Source organism: Petaurus breviceps, unplaced genomic scaffold (assembly GCF_028583685.1).
Source record: "Petaurus breviceps papuanus isolate PSGF00001 unplaced genomic scaffold, PetGlider_PUasm1.0 188, whole genome shotgun sequence".
NCBI classification, from domain to species: Eukaryota; Metazoa; Chordata; class Mammalia; order Diprotodontia; family Petauridae; genus Petaurus; species Petaurus breviceps.
In genome coordinates this window covers 21,399,839-21,426,313 of record NW_027185804.1, presented here as the reverse complement: position 1 = coordinate 21,426,313, position 26,475 = coordinate 21,399,839, and the positions used below count along the sequence as shown (strand labels likewise).

At 38.4% G+C, this 26,475-nt stretch overlaps 1 protein-coding gene across 2 annotated transcripts in view; it reads right to left on the bottom strand.

The window, feature by feature from the left end:
* Positions 1–26,475, bottom strand: part of ELP4 (elongator acetyltransferase complex subunit 4) — a 249,116-nt gene that overhangs the window by 31,687 nt on the left and 190,954 nt on the right. Inside the window, exon 10 of one of the 2 annotated variants that reach the window (XM_069091357.1) lies at positions 19,540–19,735. The exons of the other annotated variant lie outside the window; for it this stretch is intronic. Coding sequence (XP_068947458.1) covers positions 19,721–19,735 — 15 coding nt within the window. The 3' untranslated portion in view covers positions 19,540–19,720. Of the gene's footprint in view, positions 1–19,539; positions 19,736–26,475 lie in introns of those variants that run through there. 2 annotated transcript variants of the gene reach the window in all.

The following is a 26,475-nucleotide window of genomic DNA, read 5'->3' as shown; positions in this document are numbered from 1 at the left end:
TCTTCATCTGAAAAAGTTAGCACAACTTGATGAACCTTTCCATCATGAGGAAATTCCATGCCACTGAGTTCTCAAATAGAAATGGATTTTGCAAAAATGTAATCTATATTCCTTAACAAAATATAATCAGCATTCAAATAAGAAGCCATGGCATGATGGCAAGGGCTCTGGAGTCAACAGACCCTGGATTCAAGTCTTGTCTCTGACACGTCCTTGCAGGGTGACCTTGGAGAAGTCACTTAACCTCCTCAGTAGCCCAGCCCACGTTCAAAGATGAAGCAGCAGAACAGGTCCCTGACGTGTATCATTGGTACGAGGATTTTTCTGATAATAATGAAATCACAGGTGAGGTCCAGAAAAGCCTCCAGCCCAAAACCAAACCAAACCAAAAATAAGGCCCAGACAAATTGAGAGATATGAATGCAATGACCCATCACTGCACTGTAAGAAATTATAAATGAGAGAAATTCTGAGAGACACGGGAAGATCTATACGAGTAGAGACAGACTTTAGAAAGCAAAACCAGGAGAATCATATGATGAGTGTGATTAGTATACATGAAAACCATATTAAAAGATATCAGTACTCAGATGAAATGGAACGGCCAATCTTGTTTCTAGTGGATCAATAAGAAGGAAATATACTTTCCTCTCCACAGTAAAGAGAAGAATGTGACATAGCATGTCATACACAGCTACACTGTATTGGCTGGCTTGGGTTAACTTTCTTTCCTTCTCGTAAGGTGTGGTACTATAAGGGTGAGCATTGTGAAATGTAAAAATCAATAAGCAACAATTAAAGACTTAAATATGAGATAATAAGCATAGCAGGTCCCAATTCAGGGAAATACTAATTCCAGCACATAAAGCATTAGCTAATCTATATTAACTAACTAGCACTATCTGTTAAATTTTATCTTGGAAGCAACGAGAAAATTGACAGATCAACAAAAAGTCTAGGCATGTGGGTGGCTGAAAGGGCTCTCTTCAAAGTTACCAACGATCTCTTCATTGCCAAATCTAGTGGCTTTTTCTCCATCCAAATTCTTCTTGCCCTCTCTGTAGTCTCTGACACTGCTGATCACTCTCTTCTCCTTGCTATGACCTTCTCTCTAGGTTTTTTAGATACCACCCTCTCCTGGTTCTCCTTCTGCTCCCTCCTCGTTCTCTGTCTCTTTCTCCTTTGCTGGATCTTCATCCGGGTCACGTCCCATAACTGTGGGCATCCCACAGGGCTCTGTCTTCTACAGCTTCCCTTGCTGATCTCATCTATGTTAATGATTCACAGCTCTCCTTACCCGGTTCTAACCTGTCTGATGACCTCAAGTATCACATCTCCAACGGCCTCCTGGGTTTCTTGAGTTGGATGTCTTCTGGACATCTTAAACTTAACATGTTCAAAACTGAACTCAATGTCTTTCACCCCAAACTTCCTTATTACGATCAAAGGGTATTGCATCCTTACAGGCATGGTTAGTTCACAACCCAGGCATCATCTTTTAACTCCTGAATCTCTTACTTTCTCCATATCCAATCTATTACCAAGTACTGTTTATTTTACCCTGGTAACACTCTCCATCTTCATCTCTGCCTCCTGGCTTCTCTAGCTTTTTTTTTTTTTTAAAGACTCACCTAACATCACACCTTTTGTAAGATGCCTTTCCCAGCCCACTTTCCTCTGAGATTACCTCCAATTTATCGTGTGTGTGTGTGTGTGTGTGTATATTTATCTTGTTTTCACATTAGTTGTTTGCATGTAGTATCTTCCCCATTAGACTGTGAGTCTTTGGAGTGGGGTCTGTCTTGTGCCTTTTTTTTTGTATCCTTAGCACTTAGCAAAATGCCTGCCACATGGCAGGTATTTAAGAAATATTTACTGACTAAGTTACTGCACTACTATTATCAAAGTGTAATGAGGTTAAAAAAAAACCCTCAATAGTTAACATTTAATTTTCACTTAGACTGCTCAGGAATGCCCAAGGAAAAAGTATTAAATATGGGATTTTTACAAGTGTCATATGTTGCGAAATTATATGTAAATTAACTTCCTCTGATTTGAAATACACTACAGGAATTTATGACTTAAATAGATGCTCTTGTGGACCACTGTAAAGTGAGAAATCTTTTTATATTAGAAATATTTTACCCTGAACTGAATGGTTTGGTAAATTCTGGTTCTAAAAAAATCAGGTTTTCTAAAATTGAAGCACTTCTGTGCTCAGTAAAGATGACTTACTAATCCACAGATCCCAATGTGAGAATAATGACCTGGTGTAATGGGAATGCAAATTTAAAGATCTTCCCTGCCCCTAGGCTAAAGTGCACCTGAAACTTGGGGGTGGGAGGCTTGTTTTTCAGTAGATACTTTTTGATTGGCCAGTGGGTCAATAAGGTTGTTACATTCTCTGAGCCAGGAGAAGGCTGTATAAGCCCTGATGTGTAGCTTTGTTTTGGGACTCACTTTGAAAAGTGTTCTGTGATTTGATCTGAATTCTGGGAAGCCGTTGTTGAGAGTCCCCCGGCTTTGAAAAACCCAGATGTGGAAACCCAGATGTTGACTGGGTATGGATGTAATGGTTGGACAGTTTGGAAAGCTGTCTGCTTAATCTGTTTCTGTCTTGATAATTCTGCCTGTATATTCTGAAGTTCGGGGTGCTGACCTTTTTCCCCTGAACAAGGTAAACGATATATGTCTGACTGATTAAAGTAAGCTTGTTAACCCATTTTCAGTTGCTTTCCTTTATCAAAGCAGATCCAAGAACCTGTGGTGGCGGCAAACCCTGAGGACGCTTGGGGTGCTTGCTGCTACACCTGGTATATGAAAATATGACATCCAAGTAATGCTCTTTCCTGGAAGAGGTATTTTAAATAGACTGCAAAAGCCACGGGAAGTGAGAAACCGGCCCTGAGTCTGGAAACAGGTTCTGTGACAGCTACATACCCAACCTAGAGTCATGATGTGGTATGTGAATGCACAAAGCTTTCTGAGTTGTGCCATTTGGAGAAGGCAGGCTGAATTCTGGGTAATACATTTCCTTAAAGTCTCTGGCTTGTACCCACAGGTACCCACACCGGCAACACTCCTGTAATATACAGGGGGGCAGGGGGGGTTAACATGAGAACCTTTTCACAGTTCTATTGGATCTTGGACATGGCTACTGAGGTTCCAGGCCTAATGAACATGAGTGACTCAAATCAGCACTCAGAGTGCATTTCAAAGATAAATGAAGAATGAGGATATAGGTCCAGAGTATATGTCATATAATACTAATATTAATAATAACACTAGCTAGCATTTATAGAGCACTTTAAGGATTATAAAGTAGTCTAAAAATCTTATTTCATTTGATCTTCACAAAGATCCTGGACAGCTGGGTACTATTATTATTATTATTCCCATTTTACAGATGAGGAAACTGAGGCTGAAAGGGGTTAAGTGACCTGCCCAAGGTTGAACAGCTGGTAAGTATTTTATATGTTCTTTAAAAAGGAGGGGTTGAAATTTCACTAGTTTTAGAGAAACCCTGCCTTTTTTTTTAAAAAACCAAAAAACTATTCTTTGTAAAAAGAAATCAGAATAAATGATGATGCACCACAAAGGCCATTATCATATGAAGGACACAGCAGCTCCCCTTGTTCAGGACAGATCAGGTCTTGAGAAGTATAGGAGGCAGGGGCACACAGCAGAAAAACATGCTGAATTTAAAGTCTGAATACCTTGGACTAAATCCAACTCTGCCCAAGCTCCCGAGTCTCAATTTCTCCATCTGTAAAATGATGGGGGTGGGGAGGGTGGAAAGGGAAGGGAGGGATGGATGACATGGCCCAGATGACCTCCCAAATCCCTTCTTGATCTAAAACCTATGGCTGCATGACTCCTATGATCTCCTAGTGTTTCTAGCCAGAATTCCACATAAAAAATCCACAGTGATTCTCATAGAAGAGAGAAAAACAGGAGTCTCCCAGCTTCCTACATGTCTCTCATCAAGCATTTTGATGATGGTGACATTGACTTTTATTACAAAGAAATGTGTACTTGGGTTAGATCCCTTTATTTGCACATTAAGGTTCTGGAGGGGATTAATGAATCAAACAAATTGTTCTCCTTTGATCTTGTAGACTAAAGAAGAAGTCTTAAATATTCTTTAAATTTTGTTAATTGTAAACATAGCTTCTACATTTGCTTTGTTTCTATTTCGGGCAATGCCTCAGTAATTCCTCTTTGGGAAGTTTTAGAGAAGAGGTCCAAGCACTGTATAAGCTGACGTCTAGCCTGAGACAACTTCATGAGTTGCATAACATGACAAGTGATGCTTGTTATTTAAGATCTCTGAATGTTAATGTTTTTATTAAAAAGTTCCACCCTTCTTGTCAACATATCATCAGAAGCGAATGGAAACCAAAGCTTAGTCATTTCATCTCAAGTGTCTGAGTACATTATGACATCTTACACAACACACACTGCCTGACCACACTTGTGCTGGACAAAAATGCCAAACCCAGTGACTTGCCAAGTGCCAACTTTCAGGGATAGATATTTATTGACTAATTAAATGGTCTTGTCACATTTTTGTCTAATTGAAACTCAATGTGAAATAACCACAGTACAATGACAGCACCTAATAAATTGGAGGCAAAACATTCAGTCCCTCCATTCTAAGTATGTGTGTAATTCTGTCTCCCTGAACATCTCAGTTCTATCAGCCATGCAACGATGGACTGATCAAATTAGGGATGATTTCCCAAGAAAAGAATGTACAATAACCTGCTGATTAAAGGCTGGCCATAAAGAGCCTTAGAGGGAAACCCTTTAAGGCTGAGATAAGAGGGAAACAAGGAGAGGCAGCCTGGTACAGTAGGAATGAGCCAGGTGAAGTCTGGGTTCAAACCCCAGCTCTGAGATTCACTGTGTCATTTAACTTCCCTGTGCCTTGGTTTCCCCATCTGTAAGATGGAGATGAAAATACTTGCAAAATATATACCTTTCATACGGTTATAAGTACTCTGTAAACCTTCAAACACTATAAAACTCCAAGTTATTATTATTAGGTAATGAAAGCAAGTTGGACTTAACTAATCAGTAACAGGAATTTCAAAAATCACATCATATGATAGCATTAAATCACAGTTTACCAGTTTCTAACTTAGAAATAAAAATAAAACCTACTAAAGGGTGTTAAAGATAAAAGACTAAACAAAAACCAATACTGTATCACATCCTGTAAATTTGGACAATTACATTCATTTGGGAGGAAAAAGTCCAAACAAGAACCTCAGGGTAGCAAGCAAAGAAGGGCTTTGAATTCTTATTTAAAGCTAAGGAAAAGGCTGGAAATGCTTGAGCACTTACCCTGTAATGATACATTCTATTTCAGCTCTGTGTGGACTACGATAGATTTGGCATACATTCATACACAAATCCAATGACCAGTTAGCCTCTACTTCCCAAAGCCATCCTACTAAGACCTTTTCTTATTCTCAGGCCAGGACTTGAGCAAACAGTAAGGCCCTGGCATTTTGGATAATGAGTCCTATCAAGCTCAGAATTCCTTTAATCACATTCAAGTGGCATTTGGAAGTACTTCACCTTTGACAAAGTTTGAGTGTTCTCAGCTACAGAAAATGTGCACTGAAGAGGGATATTGAATAACCCCAAGGGCTTATTAACCAGTTCTCCTTGTCACCTCCTTAAAGAAACTTGGAAAGCTCAAGAGCTTCTGGGAGGATGGATTGAGATAAAAATAATGCAGTGTAGGGTATAAAACAGGAAGAGGGTGCTTGCTGGCCAGCCCTTCAAGTCTAGGTTATGAGAGAGAATAATTACTATCTTTATGAGTAATATGATGGTAGATGGGGAAAATTAGGAAGGCTGACATGGTAAAGAAATCAGTGAAATAAAATCTGTCCTTGCCTACATTCTTTCCTTCTCCATCCCCCCTCTACTTTCCCTTGTGGGCTTTTGTTTACTGTGCCCTAAAGCAGACTCAGACCCAAAGAGTGATCCCAGAAATGACATAGCTGCTCACAGGCCTTTAGTACAGGCCTGGCCAGGGGACAGGGCTCCTCTATACATCCCTCAGCTGTTCTAAGCTGGATATATATCCCGGAGCTGATATGAAACGAAATTACCTTCCAGGAAGAAAATGGGAGGGCAAGGTCCCTTAATTAATTCTGCTTTCTGTCAGCCTATGAAAAAAATGATGTTCTGAACCTAGGGGAGAGGAGTGTGTGTGTTGTGTGTGTGTTAGCACTTTAAAGTTGTTCCCTGAAGTTAAACTCTAAGAATGGAGAGTCTAGGATATATTGATCATCTTGGCACAATGTAATGTCACCAAGAATCTGAGAAGTGAAATCATAGCACATCACTATCAATTTCATAAAACCCAAAACAGACTCATGAAGAAGGGTTAATTTGATGATCTAAGGGAATTTTTTGCCCTTATATCTTCATTGTCTCCAGAATACTCTTATATTAACTTTGAAAATTATTCTAGACTAAGTAACTTTTTAAAAACCTATTTATTAAAGTAACAGTGAAATGCCAGATCGTTTTTGGAGAAACAAAACATTTACTAAGCATCCACTATGGTCTACAATCCTCTTCTAGGCACTGGAAATGTAATGATTACAAAATTCTGCTTGCTGCCCTCCAGGAGCTTAATCTCTACAAGGAGGGGTTTGACACACACACACACACACACACACACACAGATTGTTGTAACAGTGCATGAGCTATACAACTACATTTCATGGCAATTTTCCCCACAGCTCCTGAATTATGCTCAAGAGTTCAAGCTTTTCACACAGCTCAAGTCTTTTTATTTCTTTATGTTGCTTTATGAAAACCCCCGAAACCATGCATTGCTTTGTCATTTAAAGTAGTTTGTGAAAATACTTTTCCCTTCCCAAATATTCACATGAAAAAGTGAATTAGATGGTGTTGGTTAACTGTTCTATTATCTATCTTATCTTTGCAATTCATGCAGTCCCCAAATGTTAACTCTGTCAGCTTGATTCTCTACTAGACAGGAAGGAAACTCAAGTATGAGGTTTTCAAATTCAGGAGAAAATGGTCTTTCTATTAACCCTTTCAGGTATCAATGACAGACCTCAGACAGATAGCCCAAATGCTGGTACCCAAACATTAAAAGGACTAGAGGAGGGCCTTTAACATTTTGGGAAAATCCTCATGGAAAGATAAACACAGGAAAAGAAGACATGGATAGGATCTGATCCTCACTGGTAGATGGAAAACCCAGACCAATGAAGTCACAGATTCACTGAAATGGACAGTAATGTAGCAAAAAACAAAACAAAACAAAACCCCCAAACCAAAAAACAAACCAAAAACAAACAACAACAAAAACCAGAGGAAACTAACAACAATAATAATGACAGCTGATAGTTAGACATTTTTCTTTTTTAAAATTTATTTTATTATTATTTATCTATTTTTAGTTTTCAACATTCATTTCCACAAGATTTTAAGTTACAAATTTCCTCTCCATCCTTCTACCCCACCCCAAAATAGCAAGCCTACTGAATACCCCTTCCCCCAATCTGTTCTCTCTTATATACTCCCCCACCCCACCCCAACTTTTTATTTTATTTTATTTTTTAGAGGGGGAAGGTAGGGCAATTGGGGGTAAGTGACTTGCCCAAGGTCACATGGCTGTCCTCCTGACTCCAGGGCCAGTGCTCTTTCCCTGTGCCACCTAGCCGCCCCTCTCCCCAACTCTCTAGTAGGGCAAGATGGATTTCTATACTCCAGTGCCTGCATATCTTATTTCCCAGTTCAGTAAAACACTTTCTATAATTCCCTGTGCTGATCACAATATTGTAGAGTGCAGTACGAAAGGGTTTTCCTCCCATCTCTAGAATGCCTACCACGAGGCAGGCACTCTGCTAAGTGCATCTCATCTGATCCTCACGGCTCTGCCAGGAAGGTACCCCCACACCCATTTTACAGGTGAGAAAGTGAGACAAACAGAGGCACAGTGACTTGCCAAGGTCACACAGCTAGTAAGTATCTGAGGCGGGATTTGAACTCAGATCTTCCTGACGCCAGCTGGGCCTAGCATGAGGTCTAGATGAGGAAACGGAGGCTCATAAAGGTTAACAGGCTTGCCTGTGATCAGAGAGCTTAGTAAAGGGTTGAAGAATGATCTGAGGTCAGGCTTTCTTGACCCAGATCTGGCACTCTGCCCACTATGCCACAGCATCCACCTGCTGGAAAACGGCTGGACAAACCGCAGAAAAGAGGAACAATGAGTATGAGGAAATTCAGAGAGACGGGAGCTTTCCTAATTACACCGAAGTCAGAACAATATGCATAATGACAAAAAATATAAATGAACACAGAACCGAAAGGCTTGGTTACAATGACCAATCACCAAGCTGAAGAGCAGGTGGATGAGGAAGCAAATTTCCCTCCCCTAGGTGGAAAGGCAGGGGGCTAGGGCAGCAGAATGCTGTATACACTGACACAGTTGTTCTGCAAGTCAGTTTTGTTAGTGGTTTCTGTTCGTTACAAAGAATTATTTGAGATAATATGACAGAAATATAAAAATAAAAGGCATCAAGAAACAGAACAGTCATCATCTAGTCAGTCAATATTTATTAAGTGTATACTATGAATGAGTAAATAATGAATAAAGCATTTATTAAGCCCTTACTGTGTGCCAGGTATGGTGCTAAGCTCTGGGGATACATAGAAAGGCAATAGAAAATCTTTGCTCTCAAAGAACTCATAGTTTAAGGGGGGAGACAGTATATAAACAACCATCTTCAAGCAGGAGAGAGATGCAGGATAAATTGGGGGTGGTCTTAGAGCTGGAAGGCCCTAGAGATAAGGCGGAAAGGGAAAGCTTCTTGAAGAAGGTGATACTTGGTGGGAGGGGGAGAGCCAGGAGGAAGAAAGGAGGAGAGAGTGCACTGGGGGCACGGGGACAGGAAGTGGAAAGGTGGGGCGTCTTGTTTGAGAAAGGTGCCATCAGGTGTAAGCAGGGGTCAGCAGATGGGGAAGGAGGGGCAGGACAGAAAGGGCTCTGGGCACCCAAGGTAATCGTGGCTAGCACCAAAGCTTTATATACAAGACTGGAAGGAATGTGCTATAATGGTCCTTATTTTACATCTGAGAGATTAAGTGACTTGTTAAGGGTTACATGGTTAGTAAGTGTATGAGACTAGATTTGAACTCAGGTTTTCCTAACTCCAGGCCACCTAGCTACCAACAATGCTGAACTTTAATATCACAACTACTCCAAGTACATCAGTCAGTCAGTCAACAAGCACTTATTAAGTGATTACTGTATGCCAGGTACTGTGCTAAATTTTGGTGATACAAGATACAAAAAGGGGCAAGAAGAGTACAATGAATTTTGCTTCATATTTAAAACTGATACTATGTTTGTTTCGTGCTGGTTTTTTCCTCTGAGGGGTAACTAAATATAAAACAGTAGTTTGACTAGTAGGGAACTGGCTAAGTTACTTTAGGTAGTACTATAATTTTTTAAAAATAATACTGTCTCTGCTACCCATGAGCTATCAATATTTTTACAATTACTTATGTTTATTTTTATTTCTCTGAAAAATGTTTTGAAGCTGTATTTTACTATAGAGTTCTTGTATGTATTTTGGTAGGTAGACTCCTTATATATTGTGCAGTTATCTGAAATGGAATTTCTCTATCTTCTCCTGTTCGGTCTTACTGATAAATGCTGAAGATTTGTGTGGATTAATTTTATATTCTGCATCTTTCCTGAAGTTGTGAATTACTTCAAATAATTTTTAGTTGGTTTTCTAAGGTTCTCTAAATATAAGATTCTTTTCATTTCTTTTTTGCCTATGCTTATTTCCTCTATTTTTCTTTTCTTATTGCTATATTTCGCTAACATTTCCAACAGAAGTCATGAGATTCTTGTTTCACTGCTGATCTTAGGGGAAAAGTATAGTTTATTCCCATTAAACATAATGCTGACTCTTGATTTTTCGATATATACACATGAACATATGTATCTATGCATACACTCTGTGTGTAGATATGTGAATATATGTACCTACTTAGTATATACATACATGTGTCCATGCATTACTTTTATATAGACAATTCTTGACAGTGACTTGTTAGATGTAATAAATTTGGAAGGAGGTTGAGTAATCATCTTCTCAGGAGATTTCTGAAAATAAGTGTCTATATAAAATCATGTAGGTGTCTATGGATCTGCCAAAAGGCAGGAAGACAGACCAATACAGAGAACTGAGCCTGGGTCTAGGGTGGCTCTTTATCATCAGAGACATACAGGGCATGACAAATAAAGCTAAACATTTCACAGCAGGAGACTGAAATTGGCTCTGGAAGTAACAGGATATGAGGAAGAGATTCTATTAGGAAGGAGAAATCAGAGAATATATACTCCCAGCCCTTCGATTACTCTAAAGATGTTGGATAGAGAGCAGAAAATTTAAAAGACCTTTTCCACTTATGGGAGAAACTGCTGTGGGAAGGGAGTGAGCTTTCTATCGTACACTGGACAAGGGCAACATGTCATATTCATCTAGGTCATGTTGTGCCTGGAGGCAACAGATTCAAGGACTCTGAAAAACCATTATTGCATCCCCTGGAGCCTGGGGAAACGAAGCTGTGACAGAGAGAGAAGCCTTGAGTATAGTCTGAGCCAAAAGAGACCAACTCAGCTTTGTAAAACATGTAATAATGAGAAATCTGCTGCTTTCTTCAAAGCCTTAGTATTTCTGGAAACGAAGTTTCTCTGAAGCCTACAAAAGGAAGCAATGTACCACTTGGGAAAGAAAGCCATTCCAAATCTGAACCCAAAATAGCTTCCATGAAAGGCTCTCAAGAAGTACCAACATTACCTCTGCACTGATATGCTGTCCATCACTGCAGTAACCAGAGGCCAGGATGAGGGTGCTATTTTAGCTAGAAACAAAGAGGGAGGAAGACTGACGACCCACCAACCAGGCAGCTACATTTCCCCTTCAAGAAATTACCTCTGTCACTATTACAAAAGCAATATGACCCAGTTAAAGGCTCAGAGGAACACAGTCGCTAAAATGGCTCTAGTCCCATCCCTGCCAAGGCTCAGCAAAGGAAGGGATTGAGTTTTCTTTTCCTTGTAACCAGAACCACCTTCTGGGGGAATGTTTTTCTTCAGGGAATTATCTCTCCTCTCCCCTTCCACCTTTGTTAAGTTATATTATAGGTGGAAAATCCTATAAAAACCTCCAAAATGGTGGGGTGCATGCTGAAATCAAATGCTTAAGATGATTTAGAGATGGCTTATTAGTATTCACAATGACTGCTAATAATAACAAGAGTAATAACAAAAATGGTGATGATGATGAATGATGGCAGCTGGCATTTATATAGCACCGAGCATGTGCCAGGGACAGCTAGGTGATGCAGTGGATAGAGCACTGGGTCTGGAGTCAGGAAGACCTGAGTTCAAATCCGGCCCCAGATACTTCCTAGCTGTGTGACCCTGGGCAAGTCACCTCACCCTGTTTGCCTCAGTTTCCTCATCTATAAAATGAGCTAGAGAAGGAAATGGCAAACCGCTCCAGCATCTTTGCCAAGAAAACCCCACATGGGGTCATGGAGAGTCGGGCATGACTGAAATGACTGAACAATTACAATGTGCCAGGCACTGTGCTAGTACTTTATAAAAATTATCTCACTCAATCTTCACAACTACTCTGGGAAGTAGATGCTATTACTGCCCCCATTTCACAGATAAGGAAACTGAGGCAAACTGAGATTACGTAGTTTGCCCAAGGTCACACAGCTCTTAAGTAACTAAGGGAAGATTTGAACTCAAGCTCTCCTGACTCTGGGCCCAGTCCACTGGGACATTGTCTGAGCTTCTGTTTTTTTGGTCAAAGGAAAAAACGATTCACAGCATTATTAGGAATAACAACATATGAAATAAGACCTCTGTGATCCAGTCCGATGTGGCAGACGGCAACCCTACACTGCCTGCTTACCCAGGGTGACTTTCCTACGAGCGGGCTAAAACATTTACCCAACAAGGAGCACCAACGAACAGGAAGAAAGGAGGTCATCCAGGGAGAGAAGATGGGCTCCTTACACGGCAGGATGGGGACGACGGGAAGACAGCTAGAGTGTTCCAATGGTACCCCCAGCATGTTGGGCAGACTTGCTGGGGTGAACTTTGGGAGTCTGGACAGTGTACACACATGTATACACATATTATGTGTGTATAAATATATGTGTATATATTTATATACACATATATATCTGTATAGGTATATGTATATGTGTCTATGTATATATAGCTATATAGGTATACATACATATGTTTATATGTGTGTGTATATATGTATATGATGATTTGATGGATTCATTAACTCACTGGTGCAGATGCATATTAAATCTAAATATGTGACACACGTCCCAGGAAAAGTCATCGTCTTTATCTCCTGGGCCTGATTAGTTACTCAGTCCTGTTGAGTCTTTCTTCCTTCCTTCTGCTGCTGCTTCATCTCCTGCTCTAGGACCTTGGCTCTCACCACCTCAAACCTAGATCACTGCAGCAGCTTCCAGTTTGGCCTCTTCTTAAACATCACTTTTAGCAAGCCATCCCCTACTTCAAGAACCTACAAATAGCTCCTTGTTACCTGGTAGATCAAGTCTAAACTTGGCAGGAAGGGAAGACACTTCTACTACACATTACTTGTATAATTACAGGCAATTTCTGAGTCTTCTCTGGGTCTCACATAGCTCATCTGCAAAACAGAGATAATGCTAATTTATCTGCCTGAAGGGGGACTGGACTGGACTATACTACTGAGGTTCTCCCCACTCTCAATATCTACAGCTCTGGGGCTGAGATGTTAGAATCTTTAGAAAGATGTCTTTATATCAGAAAAGCCTGATTTTTGAGAGTTTTAATTCTGCACAGAAAAGAGAGTCTTGGATGTCAGAAAAAAAAGGCACCGACATGATCCCAAATTCTTTCTCACGGAGGTGTCAGTGCTAGAGAAACGAATGCTTTGTCTTGGTTTGTTTGGGCAGTGGAAGAAGTACTTCAGGTGCAAGCAAAGGCCAACATAGTTAACCAAGGATATGGGGAAACACAGCTACAGACACTGACCACTGTCAGAAAAAGATAGTACGAAGCGCAATCTGGAAGAACTCCAGAATGCTGGGGTTTTTTTAACCTGCTAATTTGTAGAAAGGAAATATATTTCAAGGTTGTAGGGCACTCCCTTGTGTATTACATGAAAAACTTTCTTTGGTGATAATCCAAATGTTATTTTAGATAGTAATTTAAATTCTTTAATTTAGATCAGCCTAGGAAAAAGACCATTGAGCCTTAAATTCAGAAAATAGAATTAGAATTCTGAAAACAGATATTTGTAATACCTGTAACAACTCAAAATCCAATTTTGTTTGAGACAAAGAAGTTAAAAAGGTCACTATTCACACAGGCGTCTACATAAACTCTAATTGGGGAACTTCCACTTCAGACATGATGGCATTCCTAATTTTATAGACTAAAAAATCTTGAAGATGTAAGGAAATGGCAGAATAGGTATATTAAATGAGAGCAATATTCTTGTTCTGTTCTTTACAATATACAACTGCATGCCACTGTAGCATGACTAACATTTCAATGTTACTCATAATCTGCTTATACAAAAGTCATGGACCACCTCTCTCTATTATTAAGACATCACAAGGCATAATTTTATCTAAGTGATTCAGATGTTAAAAAAAAACAATAAGAAACTAAACTGTTCTGCTGAAATCATCAACGTATGTAGTTGAATAGTTATTGTGCACTATTAAGCAGTTGGCACATTTCACATCTTTGGCATGTAAAAGCCAATTTGGGCTTAAACTTATGTCACTTAAATGATGCCAATGTGTATTTCTCACCTTCTTAAATATATCAAAATTCCCCAGGATGCCAAAAAAAATCTACTCTCCAGGGTAAAATGTGCCAACGATTTAACAGTGCATAGAAATGCTACTGAAAAACTTGGGAAGGCAATGGAGATCCTTTTCCAATTAAATCACTAGGTCTGCACGACAGACTATCCAACAGGGATCTGGCAATTTTTTTGGCAATTTGGAGGTTAAATAAGTAACCACAATTCAGATAGCCTGGGAGCAAATTCACCAGCTTGTTAAAAACTCACTGATTCTCTACCCAGAAAGGCTTGGCTTTTCTATATAATAGAAAAGATACACACACACACACACACACACACACACAGAGCTATAGATATAAACATATATGTATAAAGTCATTCTCCTACTTTTCCTTCTAATTATTTTCACTTTAAAATGAGGGAGAAGGGTGGATAGGAAAATTTTGCCAAAAATTTGACATCTCTTATTCTGCTGGCACTAATAACTTTGGTAGGCTTCTTCAGGACTAGATATGGATCTGAATCCATTTGTGAATTAATATTTCTAAATTTCTATTAAGTCCCCCAAATCTATTTGTAATATAAATGAGATAGCTACTGTAGTTCAGAAAATTTTAAGTGATTGAAAAAGCCAGTGAAATCTTTGGCTGAATTAAGAAAAACAGTTCCCAGAATTAGAGATAAAACAGTCTTAATCTAGGCTATTCTGGAACTATGACAAGAGTTTGGTTCTTGGTGTCAATGTTCAAGTTCATTCAAATGAGGGAGCACTGGGCTTGTGTCACATGAGTGCCAGCTCAAGGGCTTGGAAATGTTTTATTTGGAGAAAAAAAAAATACTTAGTAGGGGTGTGATAACTGTCTTCTAGTACTTTAAGGGCTACGCCATGTAAGAACATTATGCTTGGCCCCAACAGGGAGAAAAAGGAACAATAAAGAAGTAGAAGTTGCCAAGAGGAAGATTTAGGCTTGAATTAAGGAAAAACCTTCTAAAAATCAGAACTGTCCCCAAGTAGAATGGGCTGCATTAAAGGGTAGTAGGTTCTGTTTCCCTGGGTGTCTTTATGTATAAGCTGGCTGACTGGATAGATGGTATTTTTTATTTTTCGGGTACAAGTGGAATCAGGTAGCCTTTGATTCCCCTTTCAAGTCTGACATTCCAAGAAGTGGGAAATAAGTTAGGTATATGGGGTGGGGTAGACTATGGTGGGCCAGCCACAGCAGAGAAATTTGGTTTAAACCATCATGGGTTCTTAAAGGGAAGAGTGACATGGGGAAACTAGCTATAGAGGTCATAGTGTCTTAGACTTTGGAAGGGACTCTACTAGTCTCAAAAGGATAACCTGGCAGTGATGGACTGGCAGGTTCTCATGCTTTGTCCAAGTTCCTCCACTCTTTGCAGTATTTTCACCTGCCATCTCTCCAATTATTCTGATCCCTTTCCGGTCTACCCTATACTAAGTCTGGTATTTTTCTCAGCAAACAGAGATCTTGGGCTGATGGTCAAGAAACCGAGAAATTTAGTGCTTTCTCTAATGTGATAAATTCAATAGAGAATTCAACTTCACGCAAAAGACATTCTTTAATGCATGAAATACATTTCAGAGAAAGGAACTTGTTTTAAGCAAGAAAGGATTGTCTTTTTTTGCCTAGATCTCTCTGATTCTAGCTGTAAAACGGATATATTCTTAGAATCATGGAGGAACTTATGAAGGCAGCCATGGCTGTTATTTTAAAGAAGGAAACATATTTTACTTGTATAATTAAATGATTTGTTTCTTGATTTTTCTTTAAAGATGAATAGTAGAAGTGGCAAGAAAGATAAAGATGAATAATAAACATGGTATTTTACAGAAATATATATTGCAATGGTTAAAAAAGAGATCATGCTAAAACATTAAAATAAAGGATTTACTGTGCACGTTTAAGAAAAAGGCTTGTAATTTCAAGCTAAGCCATTTTTGACTAAATGTGTAGTCTTTATTTACATTCCGTACTTTAATTGTATTTATAACAGGTTCTATAACTATGTAGACTTGGACAGTTCTTAAATATGGTGATTTAATGAAAATATTAATAAAGAGGACCTGGATTAGCAGCCTCCCCAAAAGAAATTTTAAAAGAGCATTAATGTACACAACCAGTGCTAGATGCCAATGAAAACACCACAAGTTTGTTCTTATCAATAACCCTAAACAATCAATAAGGAAAACTAGCTATGGAGGTTTAGCGAAAGATCCATAAAAACATTTTTTAAAATGCCTACTGTGAAACATCCCTAAAATAGAACATATCACAAAAAAGTCAGCAAGTGTTAAACCACTGGATTAAAGTAGGGAAAAACAATCTTTTGACATCAGGAACATGTCAAATTCATGCTTTAGGATAATACTGATATAGAAGGACTATGCAGTCTACATGGGTGAACTGCAAAGACACAGCCAAAGAGAGCACTGGTGTCTGTGTACACACACACGCACACGATACTATATGTAGGTATACATATGCTACATATATAGTGAATAAAGAATATGTAATATCCATACACATACACACACATAAGCTATTGCACTGAACAAGTGATCCAGTTGTCCCTGGATAAGCTTTACTACCAATAATCAATAAATTAATCAATCAACATTTATTAAACACTTAACATGGTTCAGGCACTGTGCCAAGCACTGGGGATACAAAGAGATTCAAAAGACAGGCTTTGCTCTCAAGGAGCTTACAATCTGATGGGAGAGACAATAAGCAAACAAATGTAATTAAAACAAGCTATACAAAGAATAAACAAGATAATTAACAGAGTGAAGGCACCAGAATTAAGAGGGACTGGCAAAAACTTCCTGCAAAAGCTGGGATTTCAGCTGGGACTAAAAGGAAGCCGGGGAAGCCAGTAGGCAGAGTTGAGGAAGGAGAACATTGGAGGCATGGCGGACAGCCAGAGAAAATGCCCAGTCCTGAGAGATAGAGTGCCTAGATTGTGGAACAACCAGTAGACCAGTGTCACTGGATTGAAGCGTCCATGGGAGGGAGTAAGGTATAAGAAGACCAGAGAAGGTAGGAGGGGGCTAGGTTATGAGGGCTTTGAAAGTCAAGCAGAGGACTTTGGATTTATTCCTGCAGGCAACAGGAAGACATTGGAGTTTAGTGTGTGTGTGTGTGTGTGTGTGTGTGTGCGTGTGTGTGACATGATTAGATGGGGACCTTAGAAAAATCACTTTGGCAGCAGAAAAGAGGATGAACTGGAGTGGGCAGAGACTGGAGGCAGGCAGACCTACCAGCAAACTACTACAGTAGTCCATATGTGATGTGATGAGGGACTGCACTAGAGCTGTGATGGTGTCAGAGGAGAGAAAGGATATATTTGAAAGATGATGCAAAAGTGAAATCAACAGGCCTTGGCAGCAGCTTGGATATGGGGGGGGGGGAGAGACAGGGAGGAAGGCAGGATGACTCCTGGGTTGTGAGCCCGAGAGAGAGACTCTACAGTAATGGGGAAGATAGGAACTGGGGCAGAGGGTTTGGGGGGTATTGGGATGGTTTGAATAGGTAGAGAGGTTAGCCTTGGTAAGGAGTGAGACTACTTCATCACACAGATGGCACTGAAAACCAAATAGAAAGAAACAGAAAGCAAAGGAAGAGTTTAATAATTTTTAGGTATGTAGCCAAACTCTCACTAGGTAAATACTAACATTCATTATTCTTTTCATCATAATTCTTTGTTTCTGTGTAGGATTTCAGTACCAGCCCTTCCCTACCCAAAACATGCACCTGGCCAATGCCTATGTTTATTACTAGCTTATTTACTGGAGAAACAACCCTTTCAGAGATGATGGTGAGCTTGGAGAAATGGACGTTATGACGTTATGTGATACTATGAGAGAACAACTGTAATTGATAATGGTTCCTATTTACATGGATTTTTGCCTACATTATCCCACTTGATTTTTCACAACTTTGTAAGGTAGGTAGAATAGGTATTATTAATCATCATTTTAGAAATCATTTGTAATAATTTAAAACAGGTTATTCAAGAATGTCCTTTATTAGTAACACTATAACATATACATATTAAGGAGAATTGGACATATATGAATATTCTATTTTATAGGTTCAGAAGATTTCTTTTGGATCTGATTTCTGGAAAAATGTGTAGAAGAGAGCAGTCACAAAAAAAAACCCTGCACATTGATATGACCACCATAATATGACTTGATAACTTTATTCCAACCATTAGGGAATAATTCACATGAGAAGAAAAATCAAATGGCAGTTTTCTAAGATGGTTCATTATTATAAGGAAGGAGCTTATAGTAAATCCTTTTAATCTGACTTTGATTTTGGTTTCCAAACAATCTCTATGTCTTTCAAGGTTAAAAGCTTTGAAAGCATATATAAACACCAAGCAAAATCTTAAAATTTCCTGAGCTGCATTAGCCATCCCATTTATATAACAAATACCTTGTTTTTTTATGATGGCCTACATCATTAATCTAGATAAATAATATAAAAGTGAAGGGAGCTCAGTTGGCTGTGTTGTCCATTGCCCAGCAACCAGGGGCTACAACTGCTTTTGTAGCAGTTTCAGAAGGCTGAGACCTATCTAGACATATGCCATTTTCTTTTCCTTTGCTGATTCAGGCAGAAAACCAAATAATTCAAATTAATTACTTATCAACAGGTTAATTTTTGGGGGGACATTTATATTTTAAAAATAAATTTGAAAATGCAAATGCAAAAAGAGTTAATTATCCATGTTTTCATTCTTAAAATTAATTTTCAGAATGAAGATATGGGTAATGAAACTGTCTAAAAAATTCAGGCACAGAAAAAAACAAAACCTTCCCTGAAATAGACTTAACAAAATATTCATAAAAAACCAAGTATCAATATAGTATAAAATATGGAACATAAGGTAAATATACAAAAAGGAAAAGAAAATGTCTTTTATTTTTAGCCTGTCCAACCCATTTATGCTAACTATTTAATATATTATAAACTAAAAATAGTATATATTATATATCATGATATATAATATATAATAATATAAACTATAAATAATACTATTTAATATACCATAAACCAATAAATTTTAAAAATCAAATGTTACTGAACCATATTCCTTATTTTTTCTTTACATTATAGTTAGGAACTAAAAGTTATTGCTGAGATATTTGGTACATTGTAACATTTGCTCAATTTAAATAACAGCATTATTTCAGGCTGGTTATGAAGTCCAAGTGATCATTTATTCATTCAACATATATTTGCTGAGGCCTCCAGTTACTATGTATGATGCAATAAATAAAACCCCACTTTCATTGTGTCACTTTCTTGTTCAAAAACCTTTCCAGTGCACCGTGCGCACACATCTCTAATAATACAGTGCTCAAATAATACAGCACTTTTTCCTTCAGAGCTCAAAGCCAATGACATTGATAGAACCATAAATAATTTGCTTAAGGCCACAAGAGTCAGTCTAACAGGGAATTATAAAATTAGAATTCCTTGATCTTAGCCTTCTACCTAATTAGTAGACTTGCTTTCTATTAAACATTTTGCATTAAAAATGTGAGAAAAGGCTAAGATTGAACAATGTGTTTCATATATACAGTTTAAGTGTAGAATTATTGGATAAAATTATTATTGTTATTTTTATTATTTTACCAAGAACCTGAGCTCAGTGTAAATGGAGCTTCTGTTTTCCTCTCTTCCTTTTTTATTTCCCATCTTCTCTTCTCATGACTTCTTCCATCCTCTTTTATTCATTCAACAAACACTTGCTAAAAAGGTAAACTTCTAGTGTGTCAGGTCCTGTGGAGAATACAAAGAGAGAGCATAGTCTCTAACCTAATGGAGCTTGCAGTGCAGCTGGAGAGATTTCAGATCTTTCAAGGAGGGATCTGGGACCCCATTTAAGGGTGCACTCTCTACAACCTCTTCATGCCTTCCGTATCCTGTGCAACAACTCGACCACATTTTCCACAGGAAGTTCATCCTTTGAGCTTTGCACTTCTTTAGGTCTCTTAAAACTATGAGAATTTCTTTTTCAACCCATGAAACAAAGACATGTACACAAATCCCTACAATATTAGGTGTGGCAAGGTTGTCTGCTATAAGAAAGGTAACAAAGAACTTGGGGGTGGGAAGAGGAGGAGAATAAAAATGAAGATATTGGATTAGATTATATGTAAAGTCTATTCTAGCTCTTAACCTGGGATCCAATGATGGATTCCCTCTAGGGGGACTCAGGGAAGGCTTTAGGAAGAACATAGCATGTGAGTTTCATCTGGAAGGGTTGGTATGATTTAGATACTTGTAGACAGACACAGTTGGAGAACAAGTGAGTGGTTCAGTTTGGCTGAAGCCCAGGGTATGTGAACAGCAGCAATCATAAATGAAGTTAAAAAGTTAAGTTTAGGCCAGATTGTTGAGGGCTTTGGATCCCAGGTTAAGACTATGACTGTCTGGTGGACTCCAGTTAGACCTCTAAGACTTTTAACAGAAAGATTTTATGACCAAAGTTGTACTTTCACTGATTCCCCAAACATTTAAGTATCTACTACACTACAGTCTCCTAAAAGTATCTAGGCCTTTGCTAGCCATTGGTGATGCAAAGATAGGGAAATATACAGACCTTGTATTTCAGAAACTTACAATCAAAAAGGGGGAAAGATGGCTACACAAATCTCTATGGCACAAAGCAAGGAAATGAGGGCAAAGTAGAGGTAATAAGTGATGTGAGAAATTGGAGGTAGGAGGCAGGGATGATTTTCATTGGTGATGGGGGGAGGGATGGATGATGTTAAAAGTCAGGGAAGGTTTCAGGAAAAAGGCTGCACCTCGTCAGTGGGTAATTCTATTGCAGGTATTGGGGATTATGTAATGAAAGGCACAGAGGTAAGGGAAAACAAGAGGAAAATGGGTGGAAGAGGTTTTGTTTGAAATGTAGAATCTGTGCTGGGAGTGTTCATAGATATGATTGGCAAGGTTGGCTGGATCTAGACTGAGGAACATGGCAAAGCATAAGTAAGGAAGGGGGAGCCCCTGAAGGTTTTTGAGAATTGCTGGAGGTCACCTCACTCGTTTTGCAAACAATGAAACTGAGGAAAAGGGTTAACTGACCTGCCCAATTTTGCCCAACTATTTACTGTATGGTCCAATGTTAAGGTTTCATAATATAATTATTGTGAGAAAGTTTTATGGAGGGAGAGATAGAAGTCAACACTTTCAAATACATCAAAGTGATGTTTAAAAAATAACAAGACAGGGTGGCTAGGTGGCGCAGTGAATTGAGCACTGACCTTGGAGTCAGTAGGACCTGAGTTCTAATCTGACCCCTCAGACACTTAACACTTAACTAGCCATGTGACCTTGGGCAAGTCACTTAACTCAAATTGCCCTGCCTTCTCCCCTCCAAAAAGCAAAAAACTCAAAACAAAACAAACAACAACAACAAAAACCAAGAAGCCAATGTGTAATAGCATTAGAAACATGTGAATCTAGAGTCAGAAGACCTAGGTTCAAATCCTGGATCTGACATTTTCATGGTCTGTGTAACTATGGAAAACCCTTTAACCTGCTATGTCTCGTGTAAAATGAGGGAAGTTAGACTAGGTGAGGATTTAAAAGATTCCTTCTACAACCTGACGTGGTCTAAGATGAGGACCAAAAAAAGGCCTTACAGTATTTGGTTAATGGAAGGATCTAAGTGTGAGTAGTGGACTCTGCAGAGTTGGCTGAAGGCAAACTGTATGTGTTAAGGAACAAGTGAATAGTGAGAAAGAGGTGGTGAAAATGGACTGTTCTTTAGAAAAGATTTCTGGCAAAAGAAAGGAAGAAAAGTGATAGGGCAGTAGTTTGAGGGGTACAACATATAGGAACTTATTCTATTCACAGATAATAGTCAGTCAATATTTATTAAGTCCCTACTATGTGCTGGGCATTGCTATAAGCATTGGGGAAACAGTTTCCTCCCCTGCCCTACAAGGAGCTTACAATCAAAAAGGGGAAGACAACAAACAAAAGGAAGCTGAAAAGAGGGGGCAAAGAGAAGAGGGTGGAGGTACCAGGGGAGGGGGAATGATGGAGAACTCCAGAAGCAGTAGAGCTGGTAGGCAACGAAGGGGAAGGAGACCGTGCTGAGACTTTCTTAAAGAGAATAAATGTGATATCTATGTTATGCATCAAAATACAGTTATTACAACGGTGCTGACCTAGTGGGATAACATTTAATCTATCCTATAAGATCAAACAATGAACCAACCAACTGAAAAGGTCTCAAACAGCCTAAATGCCTTTTATTTCCTTCCTTGGTCTTCCATGTCACCTACCACCACTTGCTCTGGAGTGGGACAAGGCTGAATAGAACATACAACATCACGGACTTGTTGTGTCTCCATTTTATTTTATTTTATATTGCTTTTTGGAGGGGGGAAGGCAGGGCAGTTGGGGTTAAGTAACTTGCCTGAGGTCACACTGCTAGTAAGTGTTAAGTGTCTGAGGCCGGATTTGAACTCAGGTACTCCTGACTTCAGGGCTGGTGCTCTATTCACTGTGCCACCTAGCTGCCCCTTTTATCCCCATTTTAATATGTGCCTTATCACTTCAACTATATTATATACTCCTGAAAGACAGAGGTAGCATTAACTTTTGCTTCATTTGAATCCCCCATATAGGACTCTACATAAAACTGGAGCTCTATAAATATTTACTAAAGGCTCAAAGAACAAATTAAATTAGCTGACTAAATATGATTAACATCCATGTGAAATATTCTTTTTTGGTCTTATTAATAATTGGTAAAATTAGGTTGTCGTATATGGTCAGTTTTTTGAGGACTGCTATAGTCAAACTCTATGGAGTTAATATTCTTACCCTAAAATAAGCAAAAATCATTCTTTGCTACATTTATAGGCTCCTGTGTTAACATTTTATGGTGGGTTTTTGCATGAATCTTTCAAAATAGTAACGATCTCCATCCCTCTCTAACCTGCTCTCATCCCCCACTTTTGGCATGTTGTTTATTTTTCATTTTAACAAGATGACTTAGAAGACTGTGGTTTAAGATTTCCAGGTCAGTAAACCTGCTAAATTTTTTTATAGCTTAGAAAGTATTAATTCCATGTTGAGTTTTAAAGAAATGGCCTAACCCCAACAAGTGAAAGGCAGTTCTTTGAAAATCTAAAGTTTACTGTCATATTAGAGACACAGAACCATAAAGAATTCTAATTCTATGAACATGTTTTTGATCAAATGGCTCTCTGCCAAGTATTAAACAATTTTTGAATAATAATTTCCATCCATAGTCCCCAGTTTTCTTTTATTAAAGTTTTCTAGCAGAAGTCCCCTTTGCTTTACGTCTTATCAAAAATTTATGTGATTGACCCATTTACCTTCTATGCCTTTTTTTTTTCCTGCAGGTAATTAAATCTGTTCACTTACACTTTCCCAGGTGTCAATTTTGCAAAGATGAAAAATAGCTTTTATTAAGAATATCCTGCTCATTGTAACAGTAAAAGCCTGAAGAATTATATTGTAATACCAATTTTGTTTATATCTTACTGGTGACTTCTTTCTAATAGTAAAGAAAACTTTCATAATAATTTCCTGCCCTCTGGTCAGCTTTCAATGAGTGCCAAAGAGCTAAGTTTCCAGTGGTTTTCCACTATCAATTTTTTGATTTGGTTTTCTTGCCTTTTCTGGTCAAGAATATATACTAGGCTGCTGACTTTTTGACTTTTTATTTCTCCCTCACTTAAAAACAAACAAACAAACAAGCAAACAAACAACTATGCTTGTGGCATCACACTGATACGTTTAAATGTCATTGGTCACTGAAGGATGCTCTGGCTATATACACTCAGAATATGCTGTTTAAAACAATCCTTTGAAATTTGACTCTAACCATCTCTCCTTCTGAGGACATGGTGCCAGACATCATGACTGACTCCATTTACAGGCTCACCTGGAGAAGTAGCTCTGGATGAGGCTCTGGAAGGCCTCAATTCAGATTATGGCCTGGTCTTGCTATTAAGAACCTTTATATACTGGTAAAAGACTCAGCCTCTCAGAACCACAGTCTCTCCATTTGTAAAATGAGGATAATAATTATAATACAATAGCTGATAATTATTGTGCTTTATGGCCTGTACTTTATATATATCACATACAATTTTGATGCAATCTTCATAACAACCTTGTGAGGTGAGTAACATTATTCCCATATTACAGAGGAGGAAACTGAGGCTGAAGAAAAGGAAGTTATTTTCTCAGGTTCACACAACTAATAAGTGACAGCAGCAGGACATGAAGCCAGGACTTCTTGACTTCTTGGAGCACCACGTCAATGCAAATTGCTGCTGCTGCCTTTTTATAAGAGTTGGTTTTCATATGTTCCCACAAAATGCTGCCATTATTTCTCATATTACCACTTGGCTCATTTGATCCTGCCTAATAAAGAGGCATTCTTATACCTGTATCCACATTGTATCCTCCCAGTAGCTTTAGCCTCCTTGAAGGTAGGGATGATTTTTTGTTTTTGTTTCTGTACTGAGTGCCTAGCTCAGTGACTTAGTAGGTGCTAAGTCAGTATTTGTTGAACTGCTGGATCATTATCAATTAACTGCTGGATATTATCAATAAATTTTTCTTCAACAGTGCAGATTATAACCCTTCCATACCCTGCCATTCTGTGAAATGAGTGCCTGTGCCCTGTAAGTCCTCTATAGGGGTGCACACAGCATGTTGGGGACCTTCATCAAACTCTAGACATTGTGTAGAAACCAATAGAGTGTATAGACCAGCCATCTGTTACCCGTTGCTCACACTATATGAATGGTCTACAGCCTTCTGCTATCACACATCTCTCTGATAACATTCCTTAAGCTGCTTTTCTTGCACAATTCTTCATTAGATACTTTTTTTTTTTAAAGAAGAGTATGCATATTGCTGGTAAATTTAACCAAAAGGACAGGAGTTAATGTAATAAATTAAATATCCTAAACCACTTTATTTTTGTTATGATTTTTTTATGACTTCTGTCATCATATCACATTCATTTCTAGGGTAAAAAAAAAAACTCTCCAGTTTCCTGATTGAACCCTTCTTTATAACATCAGACAAAGTGCTGTATGCAGCATTTGGTCCTAGGCATCTTCTATCTCTCTGCCTTGAGGAATCCTTCATTATCTGTCTTTTGGTAATTCTCTAATTTTTCCATTACTTAGACTTTAACTTTCTTTTAGTGATCTTTTAATTTACATTGTTGTCGGGGCACCTAGGAAGTGCAGTGGATAGAGAACCGGCCGTGGAGTCAGGAAGACCTGAGTTCAAATATGGCTTTAGACACTTTCTAGCTGTGTTACCCTGGGCAAATCACTCAATCCTAATTGTGTCCAAATTTTTTTTTTTACATTGTTGTACTTATGTATAGTATTTCTTTTATTTCACTTTGCATCAGTACATACAAATCTTCCCATGTTTCTTTGAATTCATAATATTCGTCATTCCTTATTTCACAACAATTTCCCATTACTTCCATACACCATAGTTCCTTTTTTATTCCAGTCAGTGGACAGTCCATTGCTATCACAAAGAATTCTCCAAGGAATATTTTTTAGTATCTCAGAACTTTGTCTTTTACTCCTTTGAGGAATATTACCAATAAAGGGAGCAATCGGCCAAAAGCGACAATTGAATCACTTTCCTTGCCTAATTCCAAATTGATATCTAGAATGTCTGGGGAAAATTCACGGCTCCACCAACAGTGTCACACTATAATGTCTTCCCATCGGCCAGCCATTGGCAACGTGTTGGAGGCTCCTCATACCTAACTTGTGCTTCTTTATTGCTCTTTGGATAATCTTTAAGTTCGATATTTCCAGAAAATGCTACTTTATGATTCACAGTCATACCAAACCAATGGAAGAATACTAGTGTTACAGATAAAATGGCTCCCCTGACAGGAAAAACTTAAAGTCATGAAAAGAGTGATGAAATTTCTCATTCACAGTCCAGTCCATTATTCATCCACAACTCTGTCCACTGTACTGATGGGGGCCTCAGTGGGGACTTCTTATAGTAAATCATCTACAGTTCTTGTATTTTGGTGAACAACCCAGAGATTCATTTGGATTTTGTTCCTTTAATAAAAATCTTGAGGAATACTGAGCTAATCTTTAGTTTCAATTGACACTTGTAACTAGTCACTAAAAAGGCAGAGGCCTGGACTAGCTATGATGGTAGGAAGATTTCACTCTTTATTAAAAAAAAAAAACCAACTAGTATGACTAAATAAATTCATTAAATTGTACTAATACCTCCATATTACAATTATAATCAATTTGCTAAGGGATCTCAATCATTAACATGAGATAAGAATGACATAAAACTATCATACTAAACTCACTATTTCAATTTTGTATTTTAAATTTTTATTTATTTATTTATTTTGCTTTTTGGAGGGGGGAAGTCAGGGCAATTGGGGTTAAATGACTTGCCCAAGGTCACATGGCTAGTAAGTGTTAAGTGTCTGAAGCTGGATTTGAACTCAG